The sequence below is a fragment of the Archocentrus centrarchus genome, chromosome 2 (genome assembly GCF_007364275.1).
Source record: "Archocentrus centrarchus isolate MPI-CPG fArcCen1 chromosome 2, fArcCen1, whole genome shotgun sequence".
Taxonomy (NCBI): domain Eukaryota; kingdom Metazoa; phylum Chordata; class Actinopteri; order Cichliformes; family Cichlidae; genus Archocentrus; species Archocentrus centrarchus.
In genome coordinates this window covers 2,503,625-2,523,845 of record NC_044347.1, presented here as the reverse complement: position 1 = coordinate 2,523,845, position 20,221 = coordinate 2,503,625, and the positions used below count along the sequence as shown (strand labels likewise).

At 43.0% G+C, this 20,221-nt stretch overlaps 1 protein-coding gene across 1 annotated transcript; it reads right to left on the bottom strand.

Moving 5' to 3' along the window:
* Positions 1–8,215: 8,215 nt before the first annotated feature.
* On the bottom strand, positions 8,216–17,113 carry LOC115798171 (beta-galactoside alpha-2,6-sialyltransferase 2-like; the record flags this gene model as incomplete). Its single annotated transcript, XM_030754920.1, has 5 exons — positions 8,216–8,463; positions 8,854–9,028; positions 9,145–9,246; positions 16,242–16,339; positions 16,738–17,113. Coding segments are annotated over 5 exons (999 nt in total), but the record flags the coding sequence as incomplete, so codon positions are not given.
* Between the last annotated feature and the right edge of the window lie 3,108 nt (positions 17,114–20,221).

Below are 20,221 nucleotides of genomic sequence, written 5' to 3'. Positions count from 1 at the left end.
CCAGCAACATGTTTATTAGATCCCATTCCTACTAGACTGTTCAAAGAAGTCTTTCCAATTATTGATGTTTCTATATCAAAAATGATCAATCTCATGATCTTCTTAGAGCCTCTGACAGTGGACTCATCTCTGTGCTTGTCCTGTTGGACCTCAGTGCAGCTTTGATACTGTTGACCATAACATTTTATTACAGAGATTAGAGCTTGCTATAGGTATTAAAGGTACTGCACTGCAGTGGTTTGAATCATATTTATCTCATAGACTCCAATTTGTTCATGTAAATGGGGAGTCTTCTTCACACACTAAGGTTAATTATGGAGTTCCACAGGGTTCTGTGCTAGGACCAATTCTATTTACATTATACATGCTTCCCTTAGGCAGTATTATTAGAAAGCATTGCATCAATTTTCATTGTTATGCAGATGATACTCAGCTTTACCTATCAATGAAGCCAGATGACACACATCAATTAGTTAAACTGCAGGAATGTCTTAAAGACATTAAGGCCTGGATGACCTCTAATTTCCTGCTACTAAATCCAAAAATTGAAATTCTTGTACTCGGCCCCACAAATCTTAGAAACATGGTGTCAAACCAGATACTTACTCTGGATGGCATTACTTTGGCCTCCAGTAACACTGTGAGAAATCTTGTTTTTGATCAGGAGTGTATTTATAAAAAAAGGAAAAAAGCTAATTCATGCATTTATTACTTCTAGGGTGGACTATTGTAATTCATTATTATCAGGCTGTCCTAAAAGCTCCCTGAAAAGCCTTCAGCTGATCCAAAATGCTGCAGCTAGAGTACTGACAGGGACTAGAAAGAGAGAGCAGATTTCTCCCATATTGGCTTCTCTTCATTGGCTCCCTGTTAAATCTAGAATAGAATTTAAAATCCTTCTCCTCACATACAAGGTCTTGAATAATCAGGCACCATCTTATCTCAAAGACCCCATAGTACCATATCACCCCAACAGACATATTTGCACTGCAGTTTCTATCCAACAACATCAAGCAGTTAAATTAAAGAGTTCATGTTACTGACAGCTCACCTCTCTGCAGCAGATGCACGCTGACCTTTAAGATCAATGGGTCGATCTGCAGACTGGTCACTCTTTAAGGACACACAGCTGGGTCTAGATCCAGGTTCAGGTTCAGGTCCAGGTCCAGGTTCAGCTTCAGGTTCAGGTTCAGGTTCAGGTCCAGGTTCAGGTTCAGGTCCAGGTCCAGGTCCAGGTTCAGCTTCAGGTTCAGGTTCAGGTTCAGGTCCAGGTTCAGGTTCAGGTTCAGGTGGGTTCCTGTGAATAATGATGCAGCAGTGATGTGAGTGCTGAGCTGTGACATGGAGAAGAGTCATGGACAGTTAGAGATGGTCATCTCACCTCTGAGCTTTGGTCTGGCTCTCATGTTCCCCACACAGAGTGGTTTTAGAGGGAGGGACTCCCTCCTCTCTGTCCTCACACTGATCCATGCTGCTGAATTCACACCAGCTCACACACACTTTCTACCTTCACCTGCTGAGGAAACACACATCATTCATGTCACATCAACTGAAATCCTCCTTTTATCATGTAGGTGTCCAAATATCAGCTGCTTCTTTCCTGCTTCATCTCAGTGTCAGCTGAATGCAGTCAGACAGCAGTGAGGCAGAGGAAGCTGCCATCAGCTGCTCTACTTCTATCTGTCCACTAGATGGAGCCATGAAGCTGCAGCCCGGCACACATGATGCATTCACTGACACACTGATTCACTTTGACTGGAAGCTTCAGTCCTTTAATATTCAGTCAGTTCACCACATCTGAACAACATTTTTAAACCTTTCTGCTGATCCAGGATTCACAGAAGATCAGCAGAGCTCAGAGCTTCACACTAATTATTCCTGCTGAGTTTGAACAGCACAAACACTGATTTGCTGATTAATGTGGACAGCCAAACAAACCTGTTACTGAACATTTCTTTCATTATCAAACAGTCTGACAGTTCATCTTTTAGACTGAATGATTTTTTATCAGATATCACAAGTTTCAGCAGCTGAATGCAGCGTCTGAAAATATTCACTTTAATATCAGAACACCGAAGAAATCCCTCAAACCGTCACAACAGAGATTTGCTTCAAAACACAAACGATCAATCATATGAGTACTATCATCAATAGCATTCATTTACTATCAGTTGATTATTCAGTTCATTAACTAATGGCTGCAGCGCTACAGTCAGTCATATTAAATCATACGTTTAGCAAGATGGAAAGATTAAGAGAGAGACATTCATACTCACAGCTATGGCCAACACCAGTTAACCTAACCCCAGTAACTGCAGGTCTTTGGACTGTGGGAGGAAACCCACACAGACACGGGGAGAACATGCAAACTCCACACAGAGAGGCCCGGGCCTTCTTCTGTGTGGCAGCAGTGCTAACCACCATGCTGCCACAGATTAGTTCCAGTCAATCAATAATCTATAATCATGTGGATTTGTCTTCAAACACAAGAGGGATCCAAAGTTTGTCCTGAAATCAGAGCTGAACATCTGCTCCAAACATTCCCGAAACAAAGAGTCTGTGATGGTGTTACTATGTGCAATCCAGCGTGCTGATGTTCCACAGTGTGTCTAATATACTGAATGAATGTGTGTGTTTGTTCTTTGTGATCGGTCATAAATGCACATAGAAAATAAACAGGGGGAGGCGCTGTGGTGCACTGATGGGGGCAGCTTGAAATTGAAATATTAGCTTCTATTTCAGGTTCATATATGTGAACATCCGATTCCAGACGAGTCAGTGCCCCCCCGTCACAAACCTCACTGCAAGTCAATGGTATATGTGTGTAAATGTATTGATATATATTTTATCTATATTGTGTTTCCTATTTTATTCCATTTGATTTTATTTCATCCTTCTTCTCTGTACTTGAGCTGCTGTAATTTCCTCGTCGTGGGATCATTAAAGTTTGATCTGATCTCTTCAAGTTCCTGAAGACAAACTGTTAAAGGAGGAAACAAAGCAAACTTACAGTTTCTGCAGACAGAAGAAGCTCCACTCCACACCTGCACACTAAACACTGACACACAGGTGAGCTGCTTCCTGAAAGGAGGAAGAACTCCACCTGTGGGAGGGGCTCAGCTGAGAGTTTTTATCACCTTTAAAAATATGTTGTCTGACTGCACAGACTGACTCTTATGTAGAGTAAGGTTCACATGCTGGTGAGTGAAGGCATGGAGCCTTGGTGCAGCTGCCGGTGTGAACACGCTGATCCCAGCACAGCTCTGATCAGCCACACTGTTTTATTTATGCAACCATCCAATCAATAAGCAGCCTCAACACAGGAACTTCAGTGAAAAATGAAGATTTTGTTACATGAATAAATATTTGGATATGTTACACAAATGTCCAACACAAACAGCAGGACTCTTTAGCTGTCACGGTGAGCTGTGAGGCAGGCAGGAGAGGAGCCCAGAGCCACAGAGCAGAGCTGAATCTTAAAGTGGTGGCAAGAGACACTAAACACAGCAGCACTGGAGCAGGTCAGGGACTACTCCAGGAAGCAGGTTCAGCAACTGATCAACTTTATAAGTTGATCAGTTGTGCATAACGTGCATGCATAAAGTGGTAAGAAATATGTGTGATGTATTTGCCAACATGTTTAACTCACTTGTGTAACTTAAGATGCAGTTTGGGTCAAGTTAGGATACAACAGCTAAACTATGAGCATAGTCTTCATATACCCTCACACACACACACAGACACACAGGACCATGAGGGTGACTATATGTAACCAGGCTCAATTACACTGTAACTGCTGGTCCAAATAAACCTCTTTGACTCTGTGTTGTGTAGTAATAATGGACAAAGGCTCGTTTATCTTTGAGATGTGACCCGTTTTATTATCTGGATAAGAACATATACATATACAGCTGAAGCACAGCACTCTACAAAGGAACGGTACATTATAACAGCACAGAAGTTCACTAGCTAGCCTAGCCGGTGCATCATGCTATTATATGATTGTTATAGCACTCCACAACTGCAATAACCCACTTAAGGTATTCAGTTAGTAGTTACATCATTCATAGTGGTCATACACTTCATATAATGGTAGGACAGATGTAATACTTAATCATGTACACTGCTGTGCACTACAACCCACCTCAGGCCCGTCTCTCAGGATCTGACCCCATTACAACACTGCCAGTGGCATTTATGCACTGCCTTTTGAGAGAGGGCGCCATTGAGCCAGTAAACCTCCATATAATAAGTTGTGGTTATTATGGCAAGTGGAATCACATAAACATAAACACTGTTACATATAGTCCATATGACTGAGTGAGTGAACATCCTGTGTTCTGTGGAGAGCTGTGGGGCTTTTAGTCCCTTTGAAGGTATTTAAAGATACTTCTATCCAGATGTTTTTATCTGGGTCGATGGAAACATCTCACTTCTGTCTTGAATAATGTTTTTTTTTTTAACCCTTTCTTATACCCTAATGGAAAATTCAGAACTTTCTTTTTCTGAAAATATCTGGGTTCTTCCAACTGGGTGTTAGTTTACATGGGATAGTTAGTTAAAAAAAGGGATCAATGTGAACAAATAGTTTATTTTTGGCTAAACCAAGATTTTAATGAGTGATTTCAATAAAGCAGTCTGACATGTGGGATCCTCCTTTGTTGCTTTAGGAATTCGATTCAGCTGCACCCAGTCTGAGAGCCTGCAGGAAATATTTATAGCTTAATATCTAATGTTGCCTGGCTGTAAACGAGTGGTGGAGGTGCTCTGAAAGTCACAGTCATGGAGTAATCTGATATCGATGAGAAGGAAAAGCAATACATCATCAGAGTATGAACTCATCTTATGATCTGTATTTGTAGTTGAATTCCTTTAATATGATTTTGTTGGATTGCTGTTGGTGTCTCAATGAAGATGACAAACACTGAGAGGCAGCGTGGGCAGCCCTGGTGCAGCTCTTGGTTCAACAAAGTTAGATGTTTCTTGGTGTTTTATAAAACTCTCCATCACTCTGAGCGTCCCCACCTGCTCCGTCTCATTGGTAATGACTCAGGCTGTGTGGCTCCACCTTTTCTTTCTTATTTGTTCCCCAAACACCCCACCTGTTCAGGTCAGAAAGGGGATCTTGGATTTTAAGCATCAAATATATACTGAGAACATTAAGTGTTTAATTCATTTGAAAACATGTAAATTATATAAATATTTACACAGTCTCTGCATTCTCAGCACATGCAGGAGGTGAGCGCTGATGGACGAGGGCGACTGCAACACGCTGAGGCCCCCTACAGGGCAGGTGAGAAACAGCAGGGATCTGAAATCATGAGACGTTAGTGAGAACTTGGAAAAACGTCCTTCAGACGCTCTAAGTGATCAAAGTTGATCTAAAGCAGAAGATAAATCCACTGATTGTTTGTAAAGAATCATGAATCCTGTGATCGAAGCTTTATTTGACTGCAGCAGGTGAGCCAGTGCCTCACCTGCCTCCCCTGACTGCACATCACTGGATCGGCACTCTTAAAGGTTTCAGCGCTGATGTTCATCATGTGAAAATATTATCAAAACTAAAGACTGCAGTAAATGCTGTAAAAATCTCTAACTTCATAAAAATTGATAGAGGCACAGATCAATAGAGTAAACAGATAATTGAGATGTTAAGTATTCGGACAACAGCACAACAAAGAGCTAAACAACACAGCACCAGGGTTATTATAGTTAACGAAATAACGAAAACTGAAATTGAAAAAACATTGTCGTTAACTGAAATAAATAAAAACTATAATTAAAAGGAAAAAACGATAACTAATTAAAACTTAATTGTGAGTTTACAAAACTAACTAAAACTAACTGAAATTATCGATAAACTGACTTTCATTTACTTTTTTTTTTTTTTTAAGCCTTGTGGATTGATATGAAATCATTGTTTCCGCTCTCCGAGTTTAAGCTGGGAGCGCCACAGGACAACTGTGTGTGTGAGTGCGCATGTGCGTGCGCTCACCGCGCTGGTCCGCAAAGTAATGGCTGCGGTCTGCAGAGAAAGCGGCAGAGTCCCGTATGGAGGTTCTTTGAGTACAAACACCTGTACACGACCACAACGTAATTAATACACACAATCCAGCTACACAAGCATAAATGTGGACACGAGGTCGGCAACTTCCGTAGGTTATATACAGAGGCCGCAAAGACCCTGCAAATTTAATTAGCGAGCATCTAACCAAGCTAGCTCCAAAACAGAAGCAGCTTCAGGTGTGAGAACATCAGGATGCAGCTGGATTTGACCTTTGACTCCTTCAAAGAGTTTGTTTTTGTCAAACACCACATGTAGCTGTTGTTAATCTACTGCACTGATGCTGAACTTTATTGTGGAGTTTATTGTAGAATTTATTGAGTTTGGGAGTTCATGTTTTTCTTTGTTTCTCCCTGATTATGTTCATGTGTGTCCTTAATATTACACACATTTAGCATGTAGTGCTGCTGTCTGTGAACAGTTGGTTGTTGAATATATTTCTTTAAACAGTATCTTTTGTCAGGTTTTCATTACACAACAGTCACTTTTGCGCCTTGAATCTTGCAGCTGATTAGGTATGAAAATACTAAAACTAATACTGAAACTAACTGAAACTAAGCATGAAACCAAAAATAAAAACTGATAAAAACGAGCAAAACCACTCTGAAAACTAATTAAAACTAACTGAATTAGAGAAAAAAAAGTAAAAACTAACTAAAACTAAACTATAATGTAAAATCCAAAACTATTATAACCCTGCACTGCACACGTGAGGTAATCACTGAAAGTGAGACAGCTGGGGAGGACGAGGCACAAGTGAACAAAATGACACCAATGACACAAGGAAGACTGAACACACAGCACAGGGAACAAGAGACTGTCAAAATAAAACAGGAAGTGACCAACAAAGATACTTGACACACGAGGGGGGAAGCACACTGAGGGAAAACCAGCCTTCCACACAAGTTGTTTCTTAAAATAGTTTCAGAATAACTTTTATTTGGTCATGTTGTGGCGCAGGTGTGATCAGGTGTGGGATTTTCAGTTAGTGGACTGATAACATCTGAAGCAGGTGGACAGAGACAGGAAATGAGAGAAGAAGAAGAGAACGACACTGTCATTGTAAAACACTGTTCTCCATCTCACACTCTTCTGTGTACATGCACGGTCACATTCCTGCTCAGCGGTCTGTACTGGGATCATCTGGGAATTGTGTGAATTACTGCTTTATGATAATGTTAAACTGCTCAGTAGATGCTCTGACACGATGCTTTCAGCAGCTTCACTCAGAATAATTATAAATTTATTTAGAAATATTTACATATACAAAAGTTGGATCAGTATGAAACCTTTTAACAGTGCTGCACATCAGCTTTGCAGTTCTAGGACATCAGTTTCTGTTTCAGGTACGTAAAGACTATGATAAAGTATTTAGTATAATTTCCCTTTTACATTTTAACAGGTGAAGTCAAATACAACAGGTAAGAATGTATGAAAATGGCCATGAAATCCACAAACATGAATCTAGACTTAAAGAACCGAACATGATCAAATGCACACAGTCCAGTCAGTGTTGGAGATGTTCTGCTGTTCTGTGCTGGAACAGCATCAAAAAGCTTCCTGATATTCACTCAGTATGTTTCAAACAGCTCAGCGTGCACAAATACTCAGAACTGCAAAGAGGACAAATCAGTAAAGATGCTCTGACACGATGCTTCTGCTTCAGCAGCTTCACTGAGAATGAGGTGTTCAGAGCGCCCCCTGCTGGCAGCTGCAGACATCACTGTTCAATCACATGCATCATTTCTCAGAAAGGCCCCACACACAGATCATGGAGAGGTAGTTTTTAATGCCTTTATCTGCCAGTTGCATTTGGCACAGGCTGCTGTAAAAATACGATGTTGGTATTGAAAAAAAAAGGGGGGGGGCACAAAGGCCAGATGAAGCCAGGACCTTGTTGCTGTGAACCAAAGGTATTAACCGCTGCCATGCTGTAACCCTAATAACAGCTGATTTTGTTAATGTTATTATATTGTAAATTATAATTAAACATACATTTAATAAAACTAATCTTTAATTTGTTTAAAGCTTAAAAACTTTAAGCTTGAAAGGACATCAAGGATTGATCGGCAGTATTAATTTGAGTCCCTAAAACGTGGCAGTTGAAGCTCCCAGCTGCTCCTCAGCAGCAGGGGGGGGGGGGGGGGGGGGTCAGGTGGGGCAGGTGACGGCACTGAAACCTTTCAGCGTGACACGACCTCTGGTGCGGAGCTGGTCCACGCCCCCCTGATTGATCCTCTGCACCAGCAGCTTCTCATAGAGCAGCGGGTGGTACGCTCCGAACGTGCACGCCACGTCATGGTAACGCTCGTGGTAGTGGCACAGGTCGGTGTGACGCAGTGAAGGAATGAACTCGTACACGCTGACCTCACGGCACAGTGACATCATCAGCACGATGCCTAAACATGAAGAGACACACACACACATTTATTTGTTAATGTGTGTGATGCCTTTAAAGAGCAAACAAATAAAAACCTTCAATTTTTGTTTAAATTTATTTAAAGTGCAGAAAAGAACATAAAATACAATATTTTCAAATACATAAAATTAAAAAGACCAATTATAGAAAATCAGTTACTAACAAATTACTAATAAATAAATATATTAATTAATTAATAAGGCAACAAATATTGTGATAGTAACAATAACAAAACAAAACCTTTTTACATAATAAGACACAGATACTGTAACTAAAAAATTAATATGAATATATTAACGTGATTTCAGCCTTCATGAACTTGCTTCACTTCATGGCCTCCTCCTGTGGCTGCACCATGCTGCTACAGTACCTATGAACCCAGATGACGGGGGGTTCGGCTGGATCAGCTCCTCTGAGTTCTCTTGGATCAGTTCCCACAAAGTCCAGATGAACTCTGGATGTAGGATGTAGACTGGCTGCTCCGGTCGGAGGCGCCGCCGTTCGACGTACGCCGAGAACAGGTTGAAGTCAGGCTTCAGGAACCACTGCAGGAAACAGAGTTCCTCATGTTTGCTTTGATCACAGAGCTAAGACGAAGAGGCGCTGACTGAAATCCCCTACACGGGTCAGAATCAGCCTGAGGGCAGCGCAGGGTAGTTACCTGGGTGAGATTGGCCGAGTACGGCGCCGGATCCCAGATCAGCAATATGACATCCTTATACAGCGAGCTGCTGCTGAAGGCGTGCTCAGGCAGTGCCACGATCTGAGCACAGGCAGGGAAGAAAGTGTCAAAAACTGAAGAACGACCTGTACTAAAGTTCACCATATCTGGTTATCTCTGCCACCATCTTTACCTGACCGTTAGAAACTGGGCTAAGCTGTCACATGACGGTGGTTATCAACTCTGTAACATAAAACAGGGTTTCCCGATCTAAGCACAGCCCCAGGGGTTTTAGTGTGAGAGCAAATGAAGAACACAAACACAGAGGGCTCAGAGAAACATTCAGACCCTCCACTTTTTTCAGTTTTGTTATGTTGCAGTGTGATGTTACACACAGTACCCCATAATAACAAACTGAATACAGAATTTTAGTTTTTTTCATTTAATTTATTAAAAATCCATCCATCCATCCATCCATCCATTTATCATCCATCCATCCATCCATCCATCCATCCATCCATCCATCCATCCATCCATCCATCCATTTATCCATCCATCCATCCATCCATCCATTTATCATCCATCCATCCATCCATCCATCCATCCATCCATTTATCCATCCATCCATCCATTTATCATCCATCCATCCATCCATCCATCCATCCATCCATCCATCCATCCATTTATCATCCATCCATCCATCCATCCATCCATCCATCCATCCATCCATCTTCTTCCACTTATCTGGGTCGTGGAGCAGCAGCCCAAACAGAAAAGCCCAGACTTTCCTCTCTCCAGCCACCTCCACCAGCTCATCATATTTAAAGAAGCATTCAGACCCTTGACTTTTGGCAGTAATTGCAGTCCTTTCACACCTGGGCTGGGAAAGTTTCTACCATTCTTTTTTACAAGAAGCTCAGGGTGGGCGGGGACTGTTGCTGGAGACCATTTTCAGGACATTCACACAGTTGTCCCTAAATCACTCCTGTGTTGTCTTCACTGTGTGCTCAGGGTCACTGTCATGATGGAAGGTGAACCTTTGGCCCAGTCTGAGACCCTGAGTCCTGTGGACCATCGTGCTTCTCTGCTGGGATGTACTGGGTAAGTGATAAGTTCAAGTTCAAGTTCAAGTGTTCTTTATTGTCAAAAATCTATGTAACAGGGTTAGCAGCAGGGTTATAATAGTTTTGGATTTTACATTATAGTTTAGTTTTAGTTAGTTTTTACTTTTTTTTCTCTAATTCAGTTAGTTTTAATTAGTTTTCAGAGTGGTTTTGCTCGTTTTTATTAGTTTTTATTTTTGGTTTTATGCTTAGTTTTAGTTAGTTTCAGTATTAGTTTTAGTATTTTCATACTTAATCAGGTACGCTTTAAAGATACCCTTTAAAGAAATATATTCAGCAACCAACTGTTCACAGACAGCAGAACTACATGCTAAATGTGTGTAATATTAAGGACACACATGAACATCAACAGGGAGAAACTGCTAACAATATGAACTCCAAAACTCGATAAATTCTACAATAAACTCCACAATAAAGTTCAGCCTCAGGGCAGCAGATTAACAACAGCTACATATGGTGTTTGACAAAAACAAACTCCTTGAAGGAGTCAAAGCTCAAATCCAGCTGCATCCTGATGTTCTCTCCACCTGATGCTGCTTCTGTTTTGGAGCTAGCTTGGTTAGATGCTCGCTGATTAGACTTGCAGGGTCTTTGCGGCCTATGTAGCCTACGGAAGTGTCCGACCTCATGTCCGCATTTATGCATGTATAGCTGGATTGCGTGTGTTAATTACCTTGTGGTTGTGTGCTGGGGGTTTTTTGGTCCTCGCTCTTTGTGCTCAGTTTTTAGGGTGCAAACATATTTGTCCCTGTTTTTTCACTTTCTTCCTTCCTTCACGTCCATTCCCATAGTTTCAGCAGCTCCCTCCAGGAATTTGCTGACATTTGTGAGTCCTTATATTGATGCTTTGATTATTAGTCCTGATTGTTATTCTCTGACTGATAAAGTAGCCGGAAACGCACAAGGACTAAACACAACGTTGTGGCTGCGTTGACCCGACGAGTAGTCACGTTTCTCTGGAGGTGCAGGCCGGGTTGCCTTGTAGGATGAGAGCGGTTTCCGTAGCTGCCTTGTGTGCGCTTCTCAGGTCTACTTTGATGTTGGTGTTTTTTTTTCCTGACTAAGAAGTGTTCCGTACATCATCCACAACATCATCCACAACAAGACACTCGCTGCTATCTGTGCTATCATAGTAAAAAAAAAACACCACATGGGACTCTCTGAGGAGCAGCGCGGTGTGCGCACGCACGCACATGCGCACCCATTTGCCCGACGGCGTTCCGAGCTTAAACTCGGAGAGAGGAAAAAAATGATTTCATATCAATCCACAAGACTTTTGAAAAAATAACAATATCTATAATTTCAGTTAGTTTTAGTTAGTTTTGTAAACTCACAATTCAGTTTTAGTTAGTTGTCGTTTCTTCCTTTTAATTTTAGTTTTTATTTATTTCAGTTAACGACAATGTTTTTTCAATTTCAGTTTTCGTTATTTCGTTCGTTTTCGTTAACTATAATAACCCTGGTTAGCACAGAAGTTCGAAATTGCGTTTGACCAGTCTCCAATGTGCAAGTTTAAAAACAATTAAATAGGACATTCACAATAATCTCTCTTTACATACACACACACACACACACACACACATACACACACACACACACACACACACACATGCACACATACACAGCTAACCTACTCGTACACGAATTACCTTTCTTACTCTGACATATTCATTCACAGCATAAACACAGACAATACACACTTACATATGCGCAGTCATTCGAACACTAACATACTGATAAGACATGTGCAATACAATACAACACAATACTCTCACTCATTCACACTCTTCATTCACTCACTCACTCCCTCACTCACTTCACTCACACACACACACACACACAACACACACACACAGTGTGTAATAAGTATACTGACATGACACGCAACCACACAACCCCCCCCCCCCCCCCCCCCCCCCCCCCCCCCTCACACACACACACACACACACACACATAGCAGCAGCAGAAGTACAATCAGTGGTCCTAGAAGTAAAGTGAAAAAGTGTACATCTGAATACAAGGTGCAAGAGTAAAATGCCAAATGGCATGGAATGTTCAAGTGTCTTTCCTCAGTGTGTTCATGAGTCTAATTGCTTGAGGAAAGAAGCTGTTACTCATTCTGCTTGTGCGGGACCGCAGGTTGCGGTACCGCTTCCCTGATGGTAGAAGGGAGAACAGTCTGTGTGCTGGATGAGTAGTGTCTTTGATGATGTTCATTGCCCTCTTGGAACAGTGTGAAGTGTACAGTTCCTGGATGGCTGATAGGGGTGACCTGATGATCTTTTCTGCTGTCCTCACCACCCTCTGTAGCGCCTTTTTGTCTGCAGCTAGGCAGCTGCCGTGCCAAACAGAGACGCTGCTGGTCAAGATGCTCTCAATACCACCTCTGTAGAAGGTGGTGAGAGCAGAGATAGGGAGGTCAGCTCTTCTCATCCTTCTCAGGAAGTGGAGTCGTGTCTGCGCCTTCTTGACCAGCGCAGTGGTGTTGGTAGTCCATGAGAGGTCATCTGTGATGTGCACTCCCAGGAACTTTGTGCTTTTCACAGACTCTACTGCACTGCCGTTGATGGTGAGAGGGGTGTGTGTTGTTTTTTTCTTCCTGAAGTCCACTGTAATTTCCTTTGTTTTGTTTACGTTGAGAAGCAGGTTGTTCTTCTCACACCAGGCAATGAGTTGCTGTACCTCCTCCCTGTACACTGAGTCATCATTGTCTTTGATGAGGCCCACCACTGTTGTGTCATCTGCAAATTTGATGACGTGATTCGTTTCAAATCTGGCACAGCAGTCGTAGGTCATCAGCGTGAACAGCAGGGGGGACAGCACACATCCTTGCGGCACCCCGGTGTTAATGATGGTGGTCGCTGAGGAGTTGTTTCCAACTCTGACTGTCTGCGGTCTGTTTGTTAGAAAGTCCAGCAGCCAGTTGCACAGTGAAGTGCTGATGCCTATTTTACTCAGCTTGTTCACCAGATGTTGGGGGATGACGGAGTTGAACGCAGAGCTGAAGTCAATGAACAGCATCCGCACATGGCTGTTTTTGTTCTCCAGATGAGCCAAGCAGAGGTGGATTGCTGTTGCTATGGCGTCATCGGTGGAGCGCTTGGGGCGGTAGGCGAATTGGTAAGGGTCCAGAGTGGGGGGGAGGGTGGATGTCAGGTGGGCCTTTATCAGTCTCTCAAAGCATTTCATCATGATGGGGGTGAGTGCAATGGGTCTGTAGTCGTTCAGTGATGATGCTGGCGACTTCTTTGGTAGTGGTACGATGGTGGTAGCTTTGAAACTTGCTGGTATGGTGGCTTGGTTCAGAGAGGTGTTGTAAATGTCTGTGAGGACATCGGTGAGTGAGTCTGCACAGTCTCTGAGCACACGCCCGGGTATGTTGTCTGGTCCGGCAGCTTTCCTGGGGTTCACCTTGAGTAGGGTCTTCCTCACATCTGCTGGGTCCAGTTGAAGTGTTGTGTCGTCTGGATTTGCTGGGATTTTTGTGGGTGTTGTGGTGTTATTTTCTTCAAACCGGCTGAAGAAGATGTTGAGTGAGTTGAGGAAGTCTGTGTTGTCCTCACATGGTGGGGGGGATGGCTTGTAGTCTGTGACTGACTGGATGCCTTGCCACAGACGTCTTGGGTCCTTTGTGTCTGTGAAGTATGAGTTGATTTTTTGCCCATATGCACGCTTGGCTGCTCTCACGCCCCGGTGCAATTTGGCCCTGGCAGACTTGAGGGCCAACTTGTCCCCAGACCTGAAAGCAATGTTGCGTGCCCTCAGGAGCTCACGTACCTCCCTGGTGAACCAGGGTTTTACGTTTGCCCTCACTGTAATGTCCTTGGTGACGGTTACATCTTCCATGCATTTTGTTATGTATCCCGTTACAGAGTCTGTATATTCTGTGAGGTTGACGACCTGGTTGGTGGTGGCCGCCTCCCTGAAAACAGTCCAGTCTGTGCATTCAAAACAGTCCTGTAGAGTTGCTGTGGAGCCCTCTGGCCAGGCCCTGATCTGTTTCACAGTTGGCTTGCTTCTCGTCAACAGAGGTCTGTAGGCTGGGATTAGCATAACAGAGAGATGATCTGATGAACCCAGGTGGGGGTGGGGAGCAGCTCTGAAGGCCTGTCTGATGTTGGTGTAGACCTGGTCGAGTGTGTTCTCTCCCCTTGTAGCAAAGTTCACACACTTGTGATAGTGTGGCATTACAGTTTTCAGTTTGACCTGATTAAAATCGCCAGCGATTATGCAGGCCGCCTCTGGGTGTGTGTTTTGTAGTGTACTCACGGATTTGTACAGGGTGGAGAGAGCCTCCTTTGTGTTGGCGCTGGGCGGGATGTAAACAGATGTGATGTTGACGGTATTGAATTCACGTGGCAGGTAGAATGGACGGCAGTTAAGGGTTAAAAACTCGATGTTCTCTGAGCAGTGACTTGAAATAACTGCAGCGTTCGTACACCAGTTGTTATTGATGTAAATGCACACACCACCTCCTCGAGATTTACCCGTGCTGGCGTGGTTTCTGTCCGCGCGGAATGTTGTAAATCCATCCAGTTTAATGGCGCTGTCCGGAACATTGTTATGAAGCCACGTCTCTGTTAGGACGATCGCGTTGCATTCTCTCACGTGTCTTTGAGTGGTTAAAACCAGCTTGAGATAATTCATTTTGTTTTCCAGTGAGCGGACGTTCGACAGAAGAATAGATGGTAGTGCTGTTTTGTGAGGGTTTGTTTTCAATCGATGTGTGATGCCGGCGCGGCAGCCTCGCCATCTCCTCCGGCGTATGCTCAGACTCCACCGCCGCCTCAGCTGCTTCCAGTTTCGGCTGGTGGGGGGAGGAGGGACCGCTGCCTCGTAGGATCCGTTGTCTTGGGACATTACTCCGAGGCCGACAAGAGTTTCTCGATCAATGGCGAAGTCAATTCCGGATATATCCTGTGCGCAGTTGTTGTTTCTAAGTCCCAGTAGTGTACTTCTGTCGTAAGCGATTTTCGAAGACGATTTAGACGGTACATTAAACAAAAAACGCACATCATTATCAGGAGCCGGCTTGGCCGCAGCCACACAGGGCGCCGCCATCTTTGTGGCCCTGGTTTCCCTGAGACAAGAATTGAGGTCAAACAGATCAATCTTTGTTTCATCAGAGCAGAAATCTTGTTCCTCACAGACTCTTTCAGATCTGTGGAGAGCTGAAGTGATGGTTGCCCTTCTGGAACCTAGTCCCATCTCTGGAGCTCAGTCAGAATGATCATCAGGTTATTTGTCACCGCTCTCCCTCTGTGCTCAGGTGAGCCAGGTAACCAGGAAGAGTCCTAGTTCTGCCAAACTTCTTCCATTTAAGAACAGTGAAAGCCACTGTGCTCTTCAGTGCAGAAGAACTGTTTTGTAGCCCTTCCCAGATCTAGGCATCACCACAACCCTGTCTCTGAGCTCTGTAGGCAAACCCTCTGACCTCATGGTTTTGTTTTTTGCTCTGATGCATTGTCAGCTGTGAGGCCTGCTACAGAGAGCTGTGGGTCTTTCCAGATCACATTTCATCAGTTTAGTTTGCCACAGCTGGATTCCAGGTGTGGAAACATCTCAGCAATGATAAGAGGAATGGAAGGCACCAGAGCTAGATTTCAAATGTTTCTGTAAACTGCTATAAATGTGATTTTCAGTGTTTTTTTAAATAAATGTATAAATCATTCTGAATTTTTCCTTTTAATTGTCACTATGGGGCACTTATTGTAAACAAAGAAAAACAAAAACAAACAAACAAAAAAATCCAAATGATTGTAACATCAGGCTGCAACATGACAAAGCTGAAAAAGAGGTCTGAATATTTACACAAGTTACCAAAGAACTTTCTGTAGTCCAGAAATAAATGTGTATTAATGTCCATGACATCATAATTCTGCAAGCACAGGGTGAACCCTTGCGTTACCTGGGTAACCCCAATCCTGTTTTGTTGTACAGGTCTCAGGGCAACTAAGGGGGTGGAGCCTGTACCTGTGAGTTGATGAGGCGGATGGTGGTCTTGTTGCCCACGTCTCTCATGAAGCCTCTGGTGGGGGCAGCATTAAAACGCAGAACTGCATCATGGGAGTCTGAGTCCAGCAGAAGGAGAGCAGCTTTAGACACCATTTGCCTACATTTGGTTGTTTACTGTTTATTTCTCTTTGCTTGCCATTTCTTTACATGTTGATTTGTTGTGTGCAGATTTGTTTACGTGAAGCTTGTGTATTTTATGTGCTGTGAGCAGGTGAACAGCTCCACCTGGTGTCTGAACACTGGACTTACAGTGTAGTAGTGCTGCCTGTGAGCCACTGTTTAAAGCTTCATCAAAAAGGTGTCTTTCCTCTGACTTAATGTTTCTTCATTATCTAATCAACTATGACCCCCCCCCCCCCCCCCCCCCCCCCCCCAAGTACACTCTATCACCACTTTAAATGCACCATCTCTAATTTACCACCTGAAGCAGGTCTGAACATGTCTGCGGACTCACCGATCTCACTGCCCAGAGAGGAGTTCAGCATGCCCCCCGCCGATGTCACCACAGCACATGTCTGGTACTGAGAAGGCCAGAGCTCCTGCAGAGTCATTGAAGGCACCAGGCCGGCCCAGCCCAGGCTGGAGAAAGGCTCCTCAGTCCCATCTACAGTGCGGATGCCGGTCCTTTTCTTGAGGTCACAGTATAGCTTTTTATTTGAGCTATGTAACCCTCTTGGCCCTTGGTATGCCACCTGGTGTTTGTTGAAGTTCAGCTGGACCCTCAGGGCCTTCTGGAGACGAGGGCTCAGCATCCCTGCTGTCAGCTTTCCAGTCCACAGGCGCTGCAGAATCTCCATAGTCTGTTTCTTATAGAAGCGTTTAGAACTCCAGTCGTCCTCTGAGGTTCCAGAACGTCTCAGGAACCTGTCACGGTTCCTACTCTGAACCTGAAATGCAGAGGTGAGGCCACGGGCGAGTCCGAATTCTGCTGCAGAACGGGTCTGAGGTGGAACTCTGAGATCTAGGAAGTGACAGAGCAGAGACAGGAAGAGGAGGAGCCAGGCCAGCAGGGCAGCCAGCAGAACCTTTCTCCAGGACTTCATACTGGATAATACAGTCAGACCTGAGGGCAGAAAATCAGGCCACACATTCATAAAGTTTCCAAGTTTTCAGAGGGATGAACCGCAAAGAAATCTGTAGCATTTTTATTCTGACCTAAAAGGTCTCTGAAAGATGAGAACAGTTTGCTGCTACTTCTACTACTACTACTAATACTACCACTACTACTACTACAACTACTAATAATAACAATAATTAAAAAAAAATCTAAATGAATAAAAAACTATTTAGATAAAAAACTGTATTCTTTACACATTAAGAAATCCATAATCATCTGCCTGAATATTGATCTGTCATTAGAACTGATCAGGAATCGATCCTGCTTTAAGAAAGCTGTGAAGAGTTTTACAATTAAAGTCTCGAGATGTAACGAAGAGAGGAGGAAGACGAGTGAGGAAGTGTTTCCTGTTGTTGTGTCCATCCCTCTCCTCCAGCTTCATTAACAGTCTGAGCAGGTTCAGCCGAGGGTCCGGTTACCAGGCAACAGACAGACAACAATAAAAACTGCAGGGAACAAACAACACCAACCTCCTCCTCCTCCTCCTCCTTAATCACTGCTCTGGGACGCTCTGTGACAGCTGAGTGGCAGCCTGACAGGTGACGCTTCCACCTGAGTCGTCGCTGTGTTTCGGGCTGCAGCAGAGAACCGAGGCAGGAGCAGCAGGAGCTGAAGGAGGGGAGCTGAAGGAGGGGAGCTGAAGGAGGGGAGCTGAAGGAGGGGAGCTGAAGGAGGGGAGCTGAAGGAGGAGAGCTGAAGGAGGGGAGCTGAAGGAGGGGAGCTGAAGGAGGAGAGCTGAAGGAGGGGAGCTGGTCTGGGACCTCCTCTATCTCAGGACCACAGCATGCCTCCTTTTAACCCTTTCAAACACCTCCATCTGTGAGGCTGGCACCGGTAGTCACATATTAAATTATTAATTCAAATGTAAACAGATATAAAAGTCAATAAATATAAAAATCCTCTCTTTGTTTACTTCATGTTACATAAAATATAAAATAAAACTCTAAGAATTCAATAATGGAACAAAGTTGAAAAGAAACTTTTATCATGAGTCACTTTTTCTGCTTCCTCAGTGCCAAAAATTACTTCAAACTGTAAATGTATTCATAACAGAAACTATTGAGGACAAAAATATTATGAGGGTGCTGATAAATGACTTAATTATATTCACTGCAAATATCAAAATAAAATAAAAACAGCCTTGTTTTTGTTTTTGTTTTTAACACAGTTATGATCTTTTTAGGATCTAAACTTTAAAAGAACTTTAATTATTATCAAATGAAACAAAAAACCTTTAAATAAAATTGTGTCAGTGACTGTTACATCAGCATTATTTATGTAATCCATATGAGCCCTGCTGCACTGTCAGGGGGGAATCCTGAGCTTTCTATTGATGCCATGTTTGTGGGGCTCAGGCTAACAGGACACACAAGTTCTACCCACATTTTATGGCCACAAGTGAAGTTCAGTGAGATGATCAATAGAAGATAAGATGAACTGAGACAGAGGAGTTAGTCAGCACTTTCTATCTGCTGCTCTCTGTCTAATTATTATTTAATTGGTTATTATTTGGTTGATCCACTGTTTATTAATTAACCTGCTGGAGTTCACTGTTAAACATTTGTCCTTTATTAACTGAGTAAACAATAATCACTAACATTATGATTATTCTGTTGCTAAAAATCTAATTGTGTTTACAGTTTGTGAGTCTCAACTTTGATTTAGTAGAATTTCAGAAATGTGCAGTAATTTGATCCCTTTCAAAATAAAACTTTTATTCAGTATCCTTTATAATGGACAGCAGGACTCACGGCCCATGTCCGAGCTTCAGGAAGCAGAAGGCTGAATGAGACAGAGAGGATTTTACTCCAAACTGTGGAAGGAAGCTTGAGCAGCGACCAGAGGCGGCAAAAGTACTGACATTCTGTACTCAAGTAGAAGTACAAGGACTTGTGTTAAAAATAGTACTGGTTCAACATCTTTACTTAAGTAAAAGTAAAAAAGTACAGGCTCTGAAATGTAGTCAAAGTAAGAAAGTAAAAGTAGTTCTTTGGAGGACGTTTCTACCTGCTATTTTGTGTAAAGCTAACTGAACCTCATTTTATATTATTGTAATAATATAAAATAATACATGAGAATACAAACGTTATTCCAATCTAAATTGGAATAAATTAATTAAATGAATAATTAATAAATTAATAATTTAATGAATGAATTAATAAATCCTAATGAATGCACTCAGCTTGAATCTGTTGTGTAGGACACAAACTGTGAAAGGGAATTTAAACACAGCTCTGTTCTCTGTGTCCTCCATAGTAGAGGGTGACTGTGCCTCCACCTAAACACCAACATGAGGATCCTCAGGGGTTACAGTTGGATTCAGAAGGTGGAGGAACCCTAAGATCAGCTGTAGTGTCTCTGCATGGGGAGAAGACTCACAGCTTTCTATTGTAGCTGCAGTAAATGATGTTGGTGTGCAGGCTGTGATCAGCTGACCTGCTGCTCTCTCCTTCATCTTTTTTCCATCTTTCTCCATCTGAGTGAAGTTATTGCTCATTCTTTGCTTTAGCTAGCAGACACACTGTGTGACAAACTGCACACACTGTTTGTCCTTGATGTTTTTTGTCACTCATTTTCCTCATTATTCCTGCGTGTTGCCTTTATGTAAAGCGTATCTTCATCTGGATCTTTCCGGTGTCTGAGCGAGCTTTGCCGGAGCCTCTCCCTGTTAGCACATGTTAGCGTGGATGAATTGATGAACAGATAAAGGTTTAAGTTTAGAGGGCACATAAAATGTTGAGGCAATGAGAAAGGAAAGACGTGGGTGTTGTAATAGGCAGTGTGGCAGGCAGAGAGCAGAACTCTGAAGTCAAAATGTGAC